General features: G+C 40.0%; 1 protein-coding gene across 2 annotated transcripts in view; it reads left to right on the top strand.

Moving 5' to 3' along the window:
• LOC144821393 (sodium-dependent phosphate transport protein 2B-like) overlaps positions 1-20,241 on the top strand; it is a 60,805-nt gene extending 40,564 nt beyond the window's left edge. For both annotated transcript variants that reach the window (XM_078678374.1, XM_078678373.1), the window contains exons 8-13: positions 1,207-1,302; positions 9,365-9,482; positions 11,333-11,500; positions 15,873-15,989; positions 16,096-16,220; positions 16,755-20,241. In XM_078678374.1, the coding sequence (XP_078534500.1) occupies positions 1,207-1,302; positions 9,365-9,482; positions 11,333-11,500; positions 15,873-15,989; positions 16,096-16,220; positions 16,755-17,315 (1,185 nt within the window). In that variant the 3' untranslated portion in view covers positions 17,316-20,241. The remainder of the gene's footprint in view (positions 1-1,206; positions 1,303-9,364; positions 9,483-11,332; positions 11,501-15,872; positions 15,990-16,095; positions 16,221-16,754) is intronic.
• Positions 20,242-20,920: the final 679 nt, after the last annotated feature.

Genomic DNA, 20,920 nt, shown 5'->3' with positions numbered 1-20,920 from the left:
TGGTATATGAGATTTATGAAGCCATGCAAATCTATCTAGTGAGGCTTTACGTGGCCTCATAAATCACAAGAAAGGCAATGCAGCTCAAATCGCAGCATCGCCTTACTCTGCAACTGGGAGGCATTCCATGTGCATTGGAGTGGGTTTGCCCACATAACACCCAGGAATTTGATACTACCTCAGATTTACAAATTGATGTAAGCCTGGGAAAGTGTCAGATCCGTACGCCACCTGAGGTGTCGTGTAACGAGGAGAAATATGTTAATTTCTCCCCTTTTTCCCTCTTTCTATGTGTGCTGCATTCTGCAGCATACATGGAAAGAGGAAAACGCCTCGTAGGGTTGTTTTTGTGAAGGAAGGTACCCATTCCTGCACATAAACAATCCTGCCTGCCACCGAGGCACCCTAGAACCACTATGCAAGGGTGCCTTTGTTGGCGCGAGGCTGCCAAAACCGTGCCAGAGCAGGCAGAAAAGACAGGAATGCTTAAATATGGTGCATTCCAAACCTTTCACTTTGGCTTAAGGCAGCGCAGCAAGGTGCCTTGCTTCACTGCCCTACGCCAAAAAGTTATAAATGAGGCTCTATGGGTCTCATTTATGAAAAGTGTTTCATCGTTGGGGAAGAACAGCGATGCAACACTTTCCTTAGCACCATCCTTGCAACACTATGGATGCTCCGTATTTACACTACAGTGCTCCATGTCACAAGGATTGACCATCTGACGTATCTGGTGGCGCAGTAATGATGCATTGCTGGTGTGTGTCGATAAACTGTTGCAACTCCAGTAATGTGTCGTTACACATGGGGCGAGTCCCATGAAAAAGGCCCTGCGTCACTCCTTCTGCCTGTTTGAGTGCAGTTAAGTCATAGAAATGGCGTAGTGAAATCTCATAAATTTCACTGTGCCACTTCTACAACGCTTTTTTACAGGGGAATGCCCACCCTGCATACATTATACCCGATGCGTTTATAATGTAGCACAGGGCTTTACAAAGTGCCGCATCTGCCTAGATGCGTCACTTTGAAAATAGGGCGCAGTGTGGTGCATATTTTTACACCGCTGCAGCGTCACAAAAAAGTGACGCAACACCAGTTTAGGCCCTCGTGAATAAGGGCCCATGTACTTTAATGCCAGATACTGGTTACTCATGGTGCGGATGTGCGTGTGGTCTTGTTATTGATTTTTTCTTTCTTTTTCACTAGTTGGACAAAAGTGTGATCAATGGAATTGCAACCGGGGATGAATCAGTGAAAAATAAGAGCCTTGTAAAGCAGTGGTGTGTCGTTGACAAGTTCACGGTAAGTGATGGTTCATCGTGCCTGGTGTGTGGTGCGTTGAAACATTCAGATGACTGCAAATGTTATCATTGTAGAAATAAATGCTTTTTTTTCTGAAGAATATACTTGTTTTGCTGTGTATGATTTGATGTTATCAACATTTTACTGGAGCTGTCTATCAACTGTGCAGGGACTGTACTGTCAAATTTCAGAGCGTTTTTGAGAGTATCTCGATATTAACTATGCATTTCGATTTCCATTTATTAAAAGCACTCTGCGTCATGTAAGTAGCACTTTTAGCCTAGTATTGGATAACAGACTAATAAAAATTAGGAAAGGGCCGGGGCCTCATGGGAGGCAGAGAAGAAGTCCTGACCGTGTGTTATGTGGGCTGTGAATTAAAGCTAAATGCCTGCAAATGTTGTGAACGGGGCACCGTGACCCGCAGTTGCGTTGTTCACAGTGACTATTGTTGGCCTCGCATCTTGAAAGTCAACAACGAACAATGGTGTTCCCAGTAGTTCTGCTCTATCGACTCAGCACACACCCAGTGAACACGAACATAATTTCATTTCTCTACTATTAAGCTTTTGATCAACGCCCTATCGTTTGAGCATATGAATGAAAGCGAGTAACCTGTTTGCTACATAGCACTTGATATAACCGTTTTGGCATTTCTAGGCGCTAGAAAGTAAAGTAAAGTCCACATTTGTAAAGCGCACAATCACCCGTAAGGGTCTCTAGGCGCTGGGGGCCGTTGGGAAGATTAAGCGAGCTATTGCCCAGAGTCACATGGTGCTGGGCTAACCTGCCGCCGGAGCCGGGGATCGAACCGTGGTCCTCAGATTCCAGCGTCAGTCGCCCTGGCCGCGGCGCCACAGGTGGTATTATTATCCAGCTTAGGGACCATGGAAGGATGAGAGTATAAACTGGTCCTGCAGATCAGAACAGGCGCAGGTTTTTATGTTGTGTTTGAGTATTTCCACAGAGCATTAATTACAGCAGCGACCTCGGCATCTCATTACATACAGTGCCCATGTGTGCCACTGTTGTTTGCACCTATCTTTTGCAGGATGTACGTCGTTACAACGCATGCTTTTACCACGCATGCCTTTACGACGCAACTTTTACAATGCAAACCATTACAACGCATAGTGCTTAGGGGTGCTGGATAGTGAATAGTGTAATCTACTATTCCAACTCCAGTCCCCGTGGACCCTAGGGAAGGTGTTGGATAGTAAATTAAATCTATTCCCTATCCTAGAGCGCCCCCCCCAGCGCAATGCGTTGTAATGGTTTTCGTTGTAATAGTTGCGTCGTAAAGGCACTGCGTTGTAAAAGTTACGTTGTAACGGATGTTTCCCTCTTTTGCACCATCCACTCTCTTTGATATTACAGAAGGGGCTGCAGACGCCTGAGTACCTCATTCTGTAATATGGCTAGCACAGCGAGCCCCATGCAGATGAGGGGACGCCTTTGACTCTGCCATATTACAGAGCAGGCGCAGGGAAAAAGAGATGTTGGTTAGTGCACTGATTGTATGTGACATATAGAGTGGAATATAGTTAGTGTGTTCACCGAGGACACCCTGTGGGTACCTTTTGTGTTTAATGTAACGGCCTAATTAGTCAATAGCATGCCCAAATTAAGGTCCCGTACTCACTGTGGCACAGGACCAAAGCTGCACGTTAGCTGCACCCGACTGAAGAGACCCACTTAGGCCTAAACTAGTCTTGTGTTGCTTGTGTTAAGGTTCAGAGAGGGCCTGGCTTGACAGTCCTGTTGGAAGAGGACCAAGGCTGATGTGCACGTGCCTAGATGCAATGTGAGGTTGCATAGTGAGCAAAAGAACAATAGGTTGGATTGCTAACCTGGGCACTTGCAAGTGGTTAGAATATTTGCAAACAATCCTCACAACACTTTTTGTCTATTTGAAATATGAAATTATGCGCCAAAGTACAACTCTTGTAAGATTTTTAAACTGGAACAAATAGACTTGGATGCAATTTTGAGCACCATATGTAATGAGGTGCATACAAGTGACAAGCAATGAATTTACTACTACACAAAAAATGCACATAGCATGAAACCTGGCTACAAATGTCAACAGGGAGCATTTAACTCACAGTATTCTCCCACTGGTACTAAGTTGAGAATACCATCTACTTAGTTTGTTCAATCATTTTACTTAAAATTCACTAGTGTCATGCACATTTTGCACTGGTTTGCAACCCATATTTTAATGACTGAATAGTGAAAAAAATGCTTCGCAGTGGTCTGCCAGCGCAAACATCATTTTGTTTCACGTCCTTAAATGTCAAAGCAATTATATTAGGAATTTAGGCAAAATTGTTCTCTAAGAGTGCAATGTACGTGTGTATCACTGTGCAAATCAGTTCAACCTGTGTATATTTAACTAATCCAGCTCGATTAGATAGTAGCTCAAAACATATTGGACTGGTGCAGTTATTTATTGTAAAAAGAAGATATTTCAGCATAGCAGCAAGAAATTGTTGTTGAAATGGAGTCTAACTTGATTCTAAGAACTGAAGGGGAAGTCTAGTGAGCGAGTTACACATCACCCTCTCCCTATCTGGAGCACGGTTTATTGGCACTGTTGTAAACCAGGTTATAGTACCCTTAACTTCTGCATTCCCGCTTCTGCGTGGCACGACTAATAACTGGTATCACCACATGCGTTTCTGAACAGAGGCATAACCTTTGTTCCTCCCCGGCTTCTCTACGAACCCATCCACCTCATAGGAAATAAGCTATCAGATCGTCATTGAGGGATCTGGGCTGTAAATATATCTAATCACTCCTCTTTTATTGACCCTTGGCGGAGGTTCACTCAGTCATAGTGAAGCCGTTAACATCTCAATCTGCCAGCTTACATATTCTGAGAAAGAAGGCTGTGAAGAGTGATGACTCAAATGAGATAAAGTGAATATCTACTGGAGATGATCTGCAGGCTCAGCAACAAGGACAATTTCTTAATTTGTCCCTTTCCTTTTAACCCGATGAAAGAGTTACAATTTTTCACTTTGTTTTTTTCAGGTGTCTATAGTTATGCTACTTTAGTTCTACAACATCTTATCAACACATGCATTAATGACTAACTTTTTCAGGGTTTAACATGTTATTGTTATCATTTGTTCAAAATCTTCTACTCGCTGTATGGGTTTAGATACATGGATGAGGGGACCCTCATGTGAGAAAGTCTTAGCGTCAATGCCATGATGGGAGGTGTATGTCAAAATCACTTATCCTGCTAAGGGCCATGGAGTGAAGACTGTTTGCTAAGAGGGAATTGGATACCAACTCTCCCGTACTGACCGTAGAGTTCCAATTAGACCAAAACTGGTCTTGGGTTGCTTGTGTTCAGGTTCAGAGGCTTGACTGTCCTATTGGATCATGTAATGTGAGGTTGCATAGTGGGCAAAAACAATAGGTTGGGTTGCTATCCCGGGCAATTGCAAGTGACTAGAATATTAGTAAACTATCGTTCCAGATAAGAAACAGATTCATTTAAAATCTTCTGGCTCACTTTCAAAATCATCCTTATAAATAAAACACCCTATATGACCGGTCTGCTTATCATCTCTGTTGGTCAAAGAGGCCTAAGGGCCAAAAAACATTTTCATATGGAAACCCCGAAATTCGGGACCTCCTAATCCTATATCATTCTTTCATATGGGATGCAACTAACTATAAATCTCTCTGCCTGTCTAAGAACTCCCCTATCTGTTGCATCCTAATTTAAATTAAAGTGTACTCACTTCATAGTGTGTTACCATCAGTTTTCTATGTTTATTGCTCCATTTATAGCGCCCTAATATCTTTTCTTTCCGGTTTCTTTCTTGCTTTTGTTTTTTGATTTTAATAGTTATAGTACGAATATCCTGCAGTACTGTGACCTAGTTCTTAAGTGTGATTGGGAGTGCTTGCAAATCAAAATAAATACATAGTGCATTTACTATATGATGCACGCAAGCTTGCAATTCCTTCTTTAAAAGCTCGCCTCTAATTTCCTTGCAACTTGTGGCATCCCTAGTCACCTGAGTTGAAAGGCAGGTAATTAAAGCTGCAGTTTAAAACATCGAAAACCTAAGTTGACTTTTCCTTACATAGGTCTGTTTTTCTAGATGAACAGCCATAGTCACAATGGAGATATTTTCAATTAAATGTTTAAGTTTTGTAGGAAAGACAGAATCTCTCTACACGTATTGAACATTCTGAGATGCAACATTTTTTAAAACAATCTGACGTACTAATCAGATTCTAATATTTTTTGCATCAAATATATAACTGTATTTTGGTGTGTTTAGGTTTGCACACAAATTCTAATTTCACTTTTCATGTTTACAAACATCCCATCTCTTTCATGTCACAGAGCACCACACATAGGATAGAAATAGTTTGTGGTAAGGGGTATGGTGTTACCAGGGCCGGACTGGGAACGAAAACCAGCCCTGGCAAAGTGCTCGGCCGCCCCCCCGGGGGAGGGGGTGGAGGGTGGGGGGGGGGGGTGTGACCGAGCTCTTTTCCAGTGCCGCTTCTCGGCCGATTTTGTTACAGGGCCGAAACGGCCCTGTAACAAAAACGGCCCCACAGGGGCCCAAAACCGGCTCCCACCCGTGCGGCGCATCGGGGGATTGCCCGGTGCCCGCAACGGCCAGTGCAATACATTGCAAGGACATTACAAGACACCTCAGAGGTCCTTGACCTTAAAAAATAACTCAGCCTTCTGCCTTGTTCCGCTATAAGGTCATGTAAATCCTCAGTGACTTGCAAAAGCCAAATAAAGCTTTGTAAGGGGTACTTTATACTGTATAATAATTCCAACTCACCTCATTTTGACATTAACCAACATAAATCACTATAAACTTTTTTTTAAAATCTACTAATTATATACTGTACAATTAAACACAAGCAATCACCTACATGGGATGTACAAAATCCACAAACGTTAGAAGAACTTATATAAAATTCTGATAACAACACATAGCCATAAATACTGTAAAACGCATCAACCCCCCACTGTTGTGGAAACCTCAAGAACAATGGCTAAGTTATTTGGTTTTCAACATTATTAATGGATGTTGGAAGGTGGATCATTAGGCCACTAAAGCAATATAAATTCCAGACAAGATCTCAATAAATTATTCCCTCGCTCAACCCTTGGTAGCTGGCAATGAGAAATCAGGCTTAGTTTAGTAGGTAGGTGTGCAAAGCATTTAAAAGCACCATTACAGTCACAAAGTAAGACACACCCACAATAAAAACCCAACACCAATTTATAAAAATAGGTCATATTTTTAAATTTAAAATGATGCCAAAATCACAAAAATCCAATGTAGGGAACTGGAGGTATGACTTTTTTAGGAATAAAAAACGTTCTAGTGCTTAAAAAATTATAGCAACAAATTGGGACATCTAATAACGCCTGACTGGGACTAAGTCAAAGTTTGAGACCGACCACAATGGAATTTTGGTTGAATATGCTAAGCAGGAGTCCTTGGTCAAAATGTTACCTTCACACTTAGAAACTTTTCTGGAGGATTTTCTCTCAAAGTCGAGGGACCTCTCCAGTAGGCCAGAATTGCAGTGGCTTAGTCGGCTTGGTTTACCAGGAGCCTCCAGTCAACTCCTGGAAATCTTGAGCTCCTGAGCTTTCAGCAGGATGAACCTGAAATCCAGGCCAGGTTGTGGTTTGATGTAGTCGGCTTTACTCTCGACATCGGGTCGGTCACTTTATGGTGCTTTTTCCAAAAGTTGAGCCAAACTTCTGGAACTTCTTGCTGAAGTTCCTCATGGGGTTTCAAAGTGTCCACAACACAAGTCTAAGGTTCCAGAGTCTACCGAGTTGCTCCTCAGAAGTTGGGACTACAGTTGCCACAATTCACCTGGCCAAATCCTTTAAAATCTAGCTGAAGGTGGTCAGCTGGGTACTCCTTGCTGGAGATAATGCAGGTGGAGCTCTTTTAACCTGCTGCTTTCAGGGAGTCTACCCCGTCTCTTTTTGAAGCAAGGTAAAGTTGTTAGGGATGTAGTTCTCTAGTGTACAGCAGGTGCAGTCATTCAGAGTGCAGTCCTCTTGGTGCAGGCTAGGGTTCCAGCAGGGCAGTCCTTCTTCTTCTTTTAGTTTCAGGCAGCCGATTTGAGGTGCCCATATTTATCCAGTGTTCTTGGGTGAAAAGCAGGGTGATTCCCTGACCAATGGGGTACAGGGTACCTCCCAAAAGCATGACAGCTTCCTCCAAAATGTGGCATATTCTTGTACCACAAAGCACTGTACTTTGAAATTCAAGAAGGAGAAACTTTCTCCTTCGGGTCAAGATCAGGCTAAGCCGACCTACTGGTTTGGTTTATTTCACCTAACACTCCACTTCCAGACCTCCTGCAAATTCCATTTCTGGGGCTCCCATCTGGCTGGGGGCTACAGGAAGAGGGGGTAGGCCTGGCTTACAGTCTTACTATTGTGCCCTCGTTGAAGATCAGTTTGCTTACCCAGCCCCAGTCCTGGCCTGTTCTCTGCAGCTGCAGATCTCCCCCCAACAAATAACCTCTGTATCTATGCAGGCCACTTACCACCTCATCAAAAGCAGTTTGGCTCAGCCTGACAATACTGACCAATCAGAAGAGGCTGCTAGAAGGCTGAATTCTGGCTCACAGAAAAGAAAGTTGTATAAGCTTTTTTCTGTACTAGAAATGATAAATCCGACAGTGGCAAGTTGTCGGATTTATCATTACCAATCTTTTAGGGCCTTAAAATATTATTTTAGCCCACTGCTGTCAATAGTTATACTTTATTAAAGTATTCCCATGTTAGCCTAAGGAGCTAAAATGCTACAATGAGGACAAACGAAATTGGTAGTTTTTCCCTCCTCAGGGTATATAAAACATCTTTTAACATGTCTCTGCTTACTTTTACATGGCATGCTACCCTGTGGGCACTTAGAGTAAACCTTAGGGGTGATGTATATGTGCAAATAAGGTAGTTTAATACTTTGGAAGTACCTTTAAATCCAAAGTCTAATTTGCATATACTTTCAATTTAAAGGATTTATAGGTAGGTTAGCAGTTCCAATTGAAATTATACCTAACTGCCATATACTTTTAATCAGAGCACAGGCCACGAGTCTGGTTAGCAGAGCCTAGGGCACAGTCAGAGTTAGTAAACCAGCACCTAGGCACGGATTTTGAAAACTGTCACGAACGCAGCATAGCCCACAAAGAGGTTGAACTGTGTTACATTACAGTGGTAGCGCAGGAGAGTGCATATTCACAGAGATATGTCACTTTCCCCTCCTCTCCCTAGCGGGGACGCTGATTTCAGCTGCCATGCACCAAGCCCCCACCTTAGCACCATAGGGCTAGGGTGCGTGCCTAGTTGTAGCATAGGTTTTGTACAGGAAGGATAACCTTCCTGTACAAAATACCATGCCTAGACACATTTTAAGGCTTTTCCTACTTTGTATGTGCGCTGCACAGTGCAGCACGCATGCAATGGCCGAAAACATTTCTCCTTCTGATACCTGCTTTACAGCGGCATTCATTTTTGCTGCTAACCCTGTCTACTAATGTTAATAGGTAGTGTTTAGCGGTAAAAAGCCTGGGCGGGTGCATGCGACCACCCATGTAATGCACTCTTGACGCAAAGTAATGCAAAGCAGCCTTTTGCGCTGCTTTGAGTTACTTTTCTATACAAACCAACACTAATACCAATTAGTGTTGGTTTGTTAATCCCTAGATAGGTTTGGCATCGGGTTAGTGTTACAAAAGTAATGCTAACCCAAAGCTAACCTTTGGGAATCTGGGCTCCACTAGTCAAAATGCGGCCAAAAATTGGGGTGACACTGCAAACAGGTCCTGATTTCTCACAATAGGTAAGGCAAAAATCGTGCAATAAAAAAAACATATTACTCATGTTTTTTCAATGTGAGTGGTGTGCGGGAGGGTAAAATAAATCTATATTTGTCACTGTGTGCTTCCAATCGGATACTTGTTATCACCTTTAATTCCGAAAATCAATCTGCTCCTTACACTGTTGCAAACCCCATTGTTTCATTATCCTTTGCAGGTTCTGAAGAATGTCACCCTACAAGGGAACGAAACATGTGATTCGGCGAAATGTTGGACCGAAGGAAACACAACATGGATTGAGAAAAACGTGACCGAGACCATTAATGTGCAAAGATGTACGTGTTAAAAGGGAGAATAAGTAATACTGCGCTTTTACATAGCTGCAAAAGAAAAGAATGATCGTCAGAACTAGTGCTTACTCAAAACAACGGTGTGATAGCCACAAAGTAATTACTAACGTAGAAAGATAGTGAAGCGCCAGCCAAGACTGTGACAGAATGTAGAGGTGACTATACTTTTTCAAATGTTAACATTTTGTTGAAATCCCTAGAACTCCCTATCCTCCACCCCAGCCTTCTTAACTAACTTGCTGGCTGCACTTTTTTTGGAGATAAAAACAACAGGTGGTACTATTATCCTGCTTAGTGACGATAGAAGGATGAAAGTATGAACTGACCCTGCAGAACAGAACATGCGCTGGTTTGCATGCTGTGTTTAAATGTTTCCATACATCATTATTCGCAGCAGTGACCTCAGTATCACAGTACTTGTGGTGCCTGTTTGTGCAACTGTTGTTTGCTCCCACTTTGTGCATCCTCGGTGCACGTTGATATTAGGAAGAGGCTGCAGACGCTTTCGTACCCATTCTGTAATACGACTAGCACAGTGAGCCCCATGCAGAAGAGGAGATGCTTCTGTCATATTACAGAGCAAGCGCAGGGGCAAAGACGTTGTTGCGAATCGGGCTGATTGTAGGTGACGCATAGAGAGGAATATAGTTAGTGTGTTCTCCCATAAGGGCGCTTTATGGGGCTTATTTACAAGCCCATTGCTCTGCGGATGCGCCACCAATTTTTTTGAAGCACCAGAGGCGCTATGAGCTTGCCCATATTTACAAGGCCAGGTAAAGTCCCCCTGCATGACTTTTCATGGCCTTGTAAATATGGGCCCCGTTCACACATTACTCTGCGCGAAAGGGGAGTTTATTGGGTGTTGCTTTGGGTGTTCCTATGCAACATCCATGGAACTTAACGCATTCTCAGATTTACAACATTTTGTATAGCTGGGATTGCATCACAATCCTACAAATCCTTAGGGGAGGCGAGGGAATGGCGCAATGAGGAGAAATACTTTTATTTCTCCTCGTTTTTTCCTCTTCCTATGTAGAAAGAGGAAAATGCCATTAATGGTTGTTTTTGTGCAGAAAGGTGTCCCTTCTTGCACAAAAACAATCATACACGCAGCACAGGCACCCTCGCAAAATGAAGGAAGAGCGCCTGCACTGGCGAATGGCAGCCAATTTTGCACCAGCACAGGGGAAGCATAGGGATGCATCATATTCTTGTTAATACACACATCCCTGTTCTTTGAAAATGATGCAGCACAGTGCAGCTAAATGGCTCGTGGCGCGGAGCTGAGTCATTTCCTTGTAGATGAGGCCCTTTGTCTTTAATGTAACACCCTAATTGGCCAAGGCTGGAGCACCAACTCAAAGTAGGTGCTTCCGTCTAGCTTTTCCTATAGATTCCTCCTTCAGCCAGGGCAGTACCAACCAATGCCCTAATGGACAGTGTGGTGGGTAATGAGGACATGGAGGGACAAAAGGACACACAGTACAAAACAATGTGGATGACTTAATGCTCAGAACCTTGGACCAGTTTGAGCACCATGGACTGCTCAGTGATTCAACATTACTGATTCTGCACTCTTATCATGTTTGATGTCCCTTCCTGCTTCTCCCTGGGAAGGCATTGAAGAAAATCAATAGGAAACGCCAATGTGTCTGTAGTGTTGTTTTGTATGTTTATGAACAAACCATGGCTGTTTATAGTTAATTGCAGATGGCCACGCCGTAACCCTAATTGGGCCATGCAACTGATACTGGCCATTTCTTCTGCTGGCGAACGCAGTAAAGGACACAATATTGGATCAGCATCAGTGTTTTTTTCATCTCCTTTTTCTGCAGGTCCACACATATTCGCCAGCAGTAACCTCCCAGATCTGGCAGTTGGGCTCATCCTGTTGGCACTGTCTTTATTAATTCTCTGCACCTGCCTCATTCTCATCGTCAAGCTGCTGAACTCCATGCTGAAAGGACAAGTGGCCGTTGTAATTAAAAAGGTGCTCAACACAGGTAATGCCGGAGCATTAATGAACAGCGTCAACACTAGAACTGCATACAGTGTATTTGTTTTAAACACTTGCTGTGTCATAAGGCACAATTATATGCAGATTGGGAGGACTTTTGAATTGTAAATGGATGTACTCAAAGTATCCAGACTCATCTAAGTGTGTTATGGAAAACAAAAGTCTGAGATGAACGGATGTTCCCCTGTGACACGTTGGTGATTACCTAGTGCACTCGGCCCAGGGCCATCATTAAGACCATGGTTGTGTGTCATGAGTAGGGGTGGGCGGAATTTGCGGAATTGTGTTAAGCAAATCTCCGCAAAACGGTAAAAAATCTCTGCGAACACGCAGAAATTCCACAAACACGCGGAATTGCTTGTTCGCGATGCCTTTTTACTGTTCGCAATCGCTGTTTGAGTGCTCAGGGGGAAATATCTCGCACACACACATTTTGTGAACGCGAACAAGCAAAATATTTCGTGAAGTCGCAGAATTTTGGGCAATTTCGCATTCTCCGCTGAACGCGACGTTACCCAAATTCCGCAAATTCCGCGAGTGGGACGGAATTTGTCGCCCAGGCCTAGTCATGACAAAAGACTCATCATTTTTCTCTGTTGAACAGTGATTCAGCATGCCATCTATCATTGGCTTCAAGAATTGTCAACTTGATAGTGCCTGCTGTGTGTTTGAAATCTATAAATTTAGATGACATTTTAGTAGTAGCCCTTTTGCAATGGATGTTGCTCCGATGATCAATAATCCTGATTTTAAACGTTCTGGTGGTCATCCCTACATAGCGAAGTGTGCAGGGGCAGGGAATAAGGTAGATACAATTCCTTGTATTGCAATTCGTGTGGCACATTTGTTACCATGGGCGGGTTTCCCCCAGATCAAGTGTCTTCGTTGTTTGCGTGAAAGCACATATAGAGCAAACCCCACACAGATAATGACCTGTTTGAGGTGGTAGTCCCCACAATGCCCGCTGGGATTCCTTGGGGGAGTTGGGCGGGTGTGCACAAGGAGACCTCTTAGATTGTTTGTGTGCCATTGTACGCAAAGAAGGGGCGAGCAGCGTCTAAGGTGCCTGTTTTAAGAACAGGCCAGTGTTTCTTCATGATTTTTTCAAATTTTGGAAGAGGGGGTAAAGGCTGTCACACAGGTGAGGTTGTCGACAGGTTCCTACATTTTTGTTTCCAGGACAGATTCACAGTGATTATTTCTCACTCTCTTATATGCTTGGTTAATGATCCTGTAAGTGTAGTAGCCTGCAGTCAAGATGGTACTCAGCCCCCTTGCCTGAACGTCGTAGTCCTTGAGGGTGTTACAGTTCCTCCTTAAGAGGAATAATTGCCCCACCGCAAGGTTTTCCTGTAGGGCTTTAGGGTGGTGGCTGTCGTAGAGCAGGTGAAGTTTGTAGTTGACAGTTTTCAGGCTTCTTTGGAGATCTATAGGTCCAGGAATGGTATTGCATGCTCCGACACCAGATTATCAGATAACCATCGAGAAGGATACACTTTTACTCCACATTACTGTAGATAATGAAATATAACTTGGCTAGTGAATTATTACTTCCAAAGATAGCAAACATCATCTCACTGACCAGTATAAATAAGGACATACTTTGAGAGATATCTATAGTAGACTGATAAATGTACATTTACAGTGATGATGCCTTTAGAAAATGGCATTATTCTGATCAATTGCTACCAAACCTTACTGCAGGAACTTTGTGTTTGTGTTCCTCCTCAATTAATAATATCCACTAGTTTCCGCTCATGCCATTCTTTTTGGATAAAACTATAATGTACTGTCAATGAGAGGGGGAGAGAGAATGTGCACGTCCAGGTGTGTGTGTGTGCGCATGTTTAACCCACTCTGGACTGGATCGGTCCTTGTAGTGTTGGCAAACTCTGGCAGAAGCAGACAAACACCATCTTTGTGAGAACAGGTGTGCTGAGGACCGGTCAGCAAAGTGTTTTAGGTACATTCAAGCAGCTATATCAAAAAAACAGAAGAGTGCAGTTATATTTGCTTCGATTTGATTATATAACCTACCCCAGTGTCAAAGTGTGCATGGTGTTTGAATAGTAAATATACATGGCCGATTCACAAAATGTATTTTGAGTACATTTAGTAGTACTACAATTAACATACTACAAAATGCTATTCACAAAGGTATGTGCAGAGATTTTCAACCCAATTAAAGAGTCTCTACATGCAAAAGTATTCATTTTACCAGTAAATGTCGGAGTAAGTCCAGCACAACACATGGCCGACAACTGGAACTTTAGCACCCTCCATAGAAAATAATTGAGTTTTGGACTTAAAATAAAACCCCATAGGAAATAATGTTTAAATGAAATTAAATAATTTAACATTTTTACATTTTAATTCTAACATATGTTTTAGCATTTTTCTATTTTAAAACCTTTTTAATTTTAAAATAATATTGTTAATAAAACATAATTACATTATGTTTAATTCAGTTTATACATACATTTTAATAATTATTAATGCACAATAATAAATATAGTGGATTCTAATGCATTTTTCAATTTAAACTTCAGCAAAATAGTTGTATTTAATTTAATGTATTTAAATGAAATACATATTTATTTCAAAATTAAGTTAATAGTGCTGTAGATCGCAAGAGCAGTGCTTACTTTTTGCCGGTATTTGCGAGTGGTTCACACTTGATTATCACACTAAACCTCATGGTGGGCTGACTATTTTAGAACACAAAACATGAGCACCAGCATGTGCAGGACATTCTTACAACGTTTGTAACCTTAAATAGTCCAAATAGTCACATTTATTGAAGTGTGATGACATTTGAGACTCCTGGAGTGGAAGTGAGTGGTGCAATTTGTAGTGGGTTCCTGCAAATTATCTTGGGCCCTGGTAATTATTTTTCCTCAAATTAAGCACTGCTCCAGAGTCTTCATATGTTCAAGTATAGGGAAACTTTATAAGTCTTGGAAAAAGTTAGCAAAACTATATTTATGTTCAATGATATTGTAAATTTATTTTACATATTTATTTTAAATGTAAAACAGAAGAAAATTTGCTACAGCGCTGTAACTTAATTTTAAATTGAATTGTTACTTAATTTAAATATTAATTTAATGCTAAAATAATTTTACATTAAAAAGGTAATCAAAACATTTTAGAACTAAATAATAAATGTGCATTATTTTTTAATTTTTCAAATGTTACGTTACATTGCTTTATATTTTTTCTTCTTTCAAATAATTTAATTTAATGTAACATTATTTCCGGTGCGTTTTTATTCTAGGCTTCCAGCTCCATTGTTTTCTTTGGGAGGGTGTTGCAGTGTCAATCATTGGACATGTGTGTTGCTGGACTTACTACAGTTTTTTCTTGGCATTAGCTGCATATGCTATAGATTTGTTCTACTTATGCTTTGGGGGCAGGGATGTGGAAGTCTACACTTGTGAGTAACTTTACATTTTGTGTGTAGCCCAAAGTAGAACAGTTACTCAAAGGCGTAAGAGTAACCTTACATCTGTAAATTACCCACAAGTGTAAATTAAGTTTGTGAATAAACCAAGGCTCCATTACAGTCATTGGCTGGTCTTCATGAATATTGTAATGAATTTGGTTGATTTATGTCCATCTGAACAACTTGTAGTAAAGCAATGTTCAGGACATTCTATACTCTAATGAGATCATCTTGCACAATTCCCCCAATAAGAAGCTTTTAAGTCTAGTTATAATTAATATAAAAATATTAAATACTATTGTAGCCACAAGATTAGGGACAATGGACAATTTAGAGTGTTGGTCCAAGAAGACCATAGCCATGACAAATGTTCATGATAACCACAGACTATGACACTGATTGCCATTTATTTTCATTTGGAATCCATTTATAAGTGTTAACCCAATGCTAATATTCAGCAAATGTGCCATGGCTTTTGCACTCATAGACAAATGTGAGATACTCAGGCTTTCCATCATCTGACCATTTTGTCAGCTAATAGTAAAGGGCATATTCCTTGAACAGAGAAGTTTGAAATGTTATTGAGAAATGAGGAGATTTGGAAGCAGTGTAGATTTAATGTACAATGTTATCAAAGTGACCAGAGTATATCATCATTGGGTATGTTGATCTTGTAGAAAGCGCAGAAATCCATTGAAAAGCATGTCAAAGAGTTGGAGCCTATTATCATATGAAACTAAGTAGACTATTTTTCAAGTCATTTGCGTATATGTACAATAAATATATAATCTGTACCATTTACTTTAGGTTGTATTATAAATAAACACATTGGTAGTATGTTTCATTTGTTAACTATGAAATATAAAGCAAAATGTTTTGCAAATCTAACCAAAGTTAACATTCTTCTCTTTAGATTTCCCATTTCCATTTTCTTGGGTAACTGGATACTTAGCTATTTTAGTTGGTGCTGGAATGACCTTTATTGTTCAAAGCAGTTCTGTTTTCACATCTGCCATCACACCACTGGTTGGTAAGTCCTTTCTATATTTACAAAATTCAGAATTTTCATGTCCATAAAATGTAGGCATGAACCATAAAGAAGACTAATCACTTACATGTTCTTTTCCTTCTTCTAGGCATTGGTGTAATAAGCATTGAGCGTGCTTATCCCTTGACATTAGGTTCTAACATTGGTACGACAACGACTGCTATCCTAGCTGCCCTAGCAAGTCCAAGTGAAACACTAGTAAACTCATTGCAGGTTGGTCAATTTGCATTATTATATAGGATTTGAATTAAAACTTTATTATAGGAAAACCTCAACTGGCGGTTTTTGTGATTGTGGGTCAAACTAAGTAATATACCAGTGGAAATCAATCAAGTTGTTTCAGTTATTCCCAAGTGTGAATCAAAGTCACTATTTGCGCAAATAAGCTTCTAGATGTACTTGCATACAAGAGAATGACGATCCAACAACCGTGTGGTTGAAAGTTCCTGCATGGGGTATGCTGCTGAGTTCCACATAGCATGGATAGCATTCAGCATTTCCCAAATTTGAAATTTTTGAATTGGTGTTTCTAGATATCATTGATTGATATATATATATATATTGATTGTATTTATTGAAAAGTGTTGCATGCTCTTTTCACTTTTTCAAGGTTTTTATTATGCGCTATAATAGATTACAGTAACACACAACATTTTAGAGTGAACTAATTGAATGAGAAAATGTACCAATTGAAGCTATCATATTCTAACTTTTTAATTAACGATTTTGTTTTATTTTGTGCTGCAGATTGCACTATGTCACTTCTTTTTCAACATATCTGGGATTCTACTCTGGTATCCAATTCCCATCACACGAATACCGATCCGGCTTGCCAAAGGCCTGGGTGAAAAGACAGCCAATTACAGATGGTTTGCAGTAGTTTACCTAATCCTCTGCTTCATAGTTTTCCCTTTGACTGTCTTTGGATTGTCAGTGGCAGGTTGGCAAGTTCTTGTTGGAGTTGGAGTACCCTTTGTTGCAGTTATTCTGGCAGCAATTATTATCAACGTAATACAGAAAAAGTGGCCTAAAATTCTTCCAGATTTTCTCAAAACTTGGGATTTTCTTCCTAAATGGATGCATTCTCTTCAGCCTTGGGACAGAATCTTTTCTGGCATGAAAATATGTTGTGGTAGATATGTTTGCTGCTGCTGTAAATGTTGCAAAAAGAATGAAGATGAGGAGATGATAAAAAAAGATGAGACAAAAACGGCAGAGGTGTACGAGAACACTGTTTCAATCGATGATGAACTGCCCAATACTAAAACAAAGGTGTCTACATCAGTTGATGCAAGCACTACCTTCTAGTACATTCTTTTCAGTAAATACAAACTTGACTCTCTATCAAAAAAAAAAAGATGAACATAGATGGGACCCTTGTTTTCTTTGACAACTGAATAAACCCTGCAATTAGGAATGTGCAGAGATGGTTACAGTCTCGAACTATATCAAGGAAGAAGATGCAATTTTTAGAGATAATCAAGCATCACCTAAAAGGATCACTTTAAGCAAGCTTGGAGAAATCTCAGGAATCATACTTTTCAAGCCATAAGATGGGTGACCAGAGTAACTGCAAATGTGGGACAGGCACCATCTTTGGGGCTGTAGCAGAAGCATGATAAAGTAGCATGATGAAAGGATCAGAGTAGTTCGAGCAGGACTCTGAATGGAAATATGAATGATACTTAATATGAATGATACTAACCGAACAGAAGTGCCTTATTTGTGCCTTGTGTATGACGACATCTTCTGTTTCCTAAAAGATTAGACTAATCCACAAAACACTCCTAGCAATTCCTCCTGGAAAAGCAATGATGTAAATACACGTATATGGTTCTGTACTATTCCAAAATTGATCATCTAAAGTATTCGCTCAACAACATCATCATCAAATATGAGCAGACTATATTTCAAGCAAAATATTTCACTATAAGGTTGGCTACTATAATATTACCACAAACCAGGGTGTACATTTCTAACTGTGGTACCTAACTTCCACAACAGGATATTTTCAAAGTCCAGTCTCATTTCCTTGCAGTTAACTGGTATATTTAGTTTGTCAACTCTCATTTTGCACATAAAAGGATAACCCTATAACAATATTTTAATGAAGTAATGGAGTTATTAAACAGAGAAAACTATGCATTGCAAAAACACACTTTATAAGATTTGTTATCCCACCCATTAGAAAGCATTTTGTTTAACATTCAAATACAAAAAAACAGTATTGTATAAGGTCAGTAGACAGCCCCCTCCGAACAAACAATATTCCATTAGTTGAAACTGAATTTGACACCCACAGATGTTCTTTTTACTAAGAGATATAAAAAGGTGAACTTTTCAGGTCTACTAATGTGGATCGCTTGTCACATGAATATTTAAAAAAGCCAGCCAATGTTACTTCAGTTACCTTCACCATAATAAGTCCTTTATTTTTCCTTAGATATCTTTTCTAACTAAATAGTTTGCTAGCTCCTGCACATGTGTAAATTTAAATTTGTTTTGTTCTGGCATTTATCTTTTTTTATCCAGCTCTTAAATCCTCATCATGCCAAGGACTGGGTGTTAGATCACTCAAATTGAAGTGGCATTGTCATATTTGATTGTTCTCTAACTATTACAATGTAAAAACGTGATCCCTCAGGTAATTTATTAAACTTAGAACTAGACATATATTTTTGGAAATCATCAGTGTGAAGGAGCTTCTTCCTTAGAAGGTATACTTACAAGGCAAGCTACTTAATATGTATTCTCAATAATAGAGTCAACAATTAAAATACACAATGAATGTACTCATATATTTCTAAGTGTAGAGTGTATTCATGCACATCCCGACAGGTATATCGTGCAAAACGAATCTCCTGAACTATACTTTTATTGCAAAATGTATAGGTATTGACATATGCCACACTTTCTTTACCATGTGTTTAGAAATGTTGGATAAAAAGGTACATTTCAAATTAGAAAAGGAGTGATAACCAACATAACAAACTCATGGTTATATGTCAGAATGTTGAGACTAAAAATATTATGCTACAAACCATAGATATGTATAGATTTGCCATGTTTAACTCTACACCTGAGTTCCAATGAGACATGCACATCGGCAAGTACATATATGTAGAGTTAAGTATAGTCAATATTCTGGCTACAGTATCTCTGTAGCAGAATAATTAGAAGTTGACATTTTGGTAGTATACCCAACACCAATTGTTTCAACATAGTTAAAAAAATGTAATGCACTGTACCCTTTAAATACAAAAAGTTAAGCTATAATCTGGATTTAATTTTACCAGAGGCCACACTCAGTATTATTATACAGAATGTTTATTCCCTGTACTTTCCCAAGTCACTGCCTTGGCTGATATGAGTGACCCCATTACTGCCATGCCTCTGCAACAAGTCTGTTCGTTCAGAATAATGGAACACTGACCCCTTCTTCTACTTTTATCAGTATCTGAATTAACACCTGGGCGTAAGGTTATCACATAAATTCATGTCATTAAAATACGGTGTTTCCAGTCCTGGGCTTTTTTTGCCAGCCTTGTTCGCTGATTCACAGTGGAGTGCATCTATTGATCCAACAAGACTACGCACCTGATAACAGTGATTTGTGACAAAAAAGCCCAGGATGCAAAACATGTCCTAACAACATGGAGTTATGCCGCCAGCTCTAAATTGAAGTATATTTGATCATGGTTGCTATGTTGTTTGTTCTTTTGCCTTGCCATCAGCAAACTACACACTCCCCTGATTTACCTTCAGCTCTACAGTCGAATAATTCGGGTTTTCTTTGGGTTTACCATCAGGATTCATAAGACACCTGATGTTTTGTCTACTAAAATCTTCAGCTCTGACAATCATGACATTGAACTGGTCAAACACTGAAAGTATGGCCACATACAAGGTACTTTAAACACTGTTGCTTTAAACACACACCAATAATTTCCTATATCTTATTTATTATTATCTCACTGTAGAATATTTCCTAAACATATCCAAGGAATTGACTGTATGCCAACTTTTTGAAATGCAGTAATTCAGCGTAGGAAGGTACTGTATGTAATGAGTTTGTTAATGAAAATATTTTTGTAAAGTTGTGTAAATGTATGTAAACATTTGATACCTCTTCTGTGTATAACTGTTACTTATGCAACTGATAACACTAGTCTTGTAAATAGATGAATTTTATTTTCAGACATTGAAGAAAGTAAATAAATATTTTTAAATGTTACAGAATGTGTTGTGTTGCGAATTTGGGTACAACTATTGCTCAAAATTGAGAAATCATGTACCACTCCACTAGAGAAGGCCTGCCTGCCCCATCCAGTGGTCCCAGTCAGCGTTCGACCCAGAAAAGTCTATAGCTTTACTCTAGCTTTTCCACTACCATTCAAATTTGGTTTCCATTCAAAGATATGGTACATTCAGTGAAATATGTCCCTCAACTAAAGTATGTTGGAGAATTTTCTACACAAGCAGGCTAAAAAGAGTACAATTTCAAAAGTGGGACATGTATTAGAAATAATAGTCTTCAAGCCTTCAGAGACCAATGTGACACATAGCAAAGTCCTAAGTTCAGGCAAAAGGTCCTTCACATACAAAGGGCCAGACCAGAGAATGTCGCAAGCCCAAGATTAAATGTAAAACCTCTGTCAGAGTGAGCATGTAGATCAGGTTGAAGTGCATCGCTAATCAACCCTTCGTCATTTAAAATGGTTTGCAGATTGCGAGGTGCTGATTTCTTCAGAGATTGATGATCCACAACAGTTAATTTTTAGTTAGTTACAGAGGCCAGAGAGCGAATCAGTACAGTTTGCAAGTTGTTAGATAAATATGTTTGAAAGAGAAGGCTTGTGTAACCGCTGAAGTAAAGCTACACTCTTCTCAAGTTGCATTCTCTACATATGTTT

The sequence above is a fragment of the Lissotriton helveticus genome, chromosome 2_2 (assembly GCF_964261635.1).
Source record: "Lissotriton helveticus chromosome 2_2, aLisHel1.1, whole genome shotgun sequence".
In the NCBI taxonomy this organism is placed as follows: Eukaryota; Metazoa; Chordata; class Amphibia; order Caudata; family Salamandridae; genus Lissotriton; species Lissotriton helveticus.
This window is presented reverse-complemented; position numbering and strand designations above follow the sequence as displayed.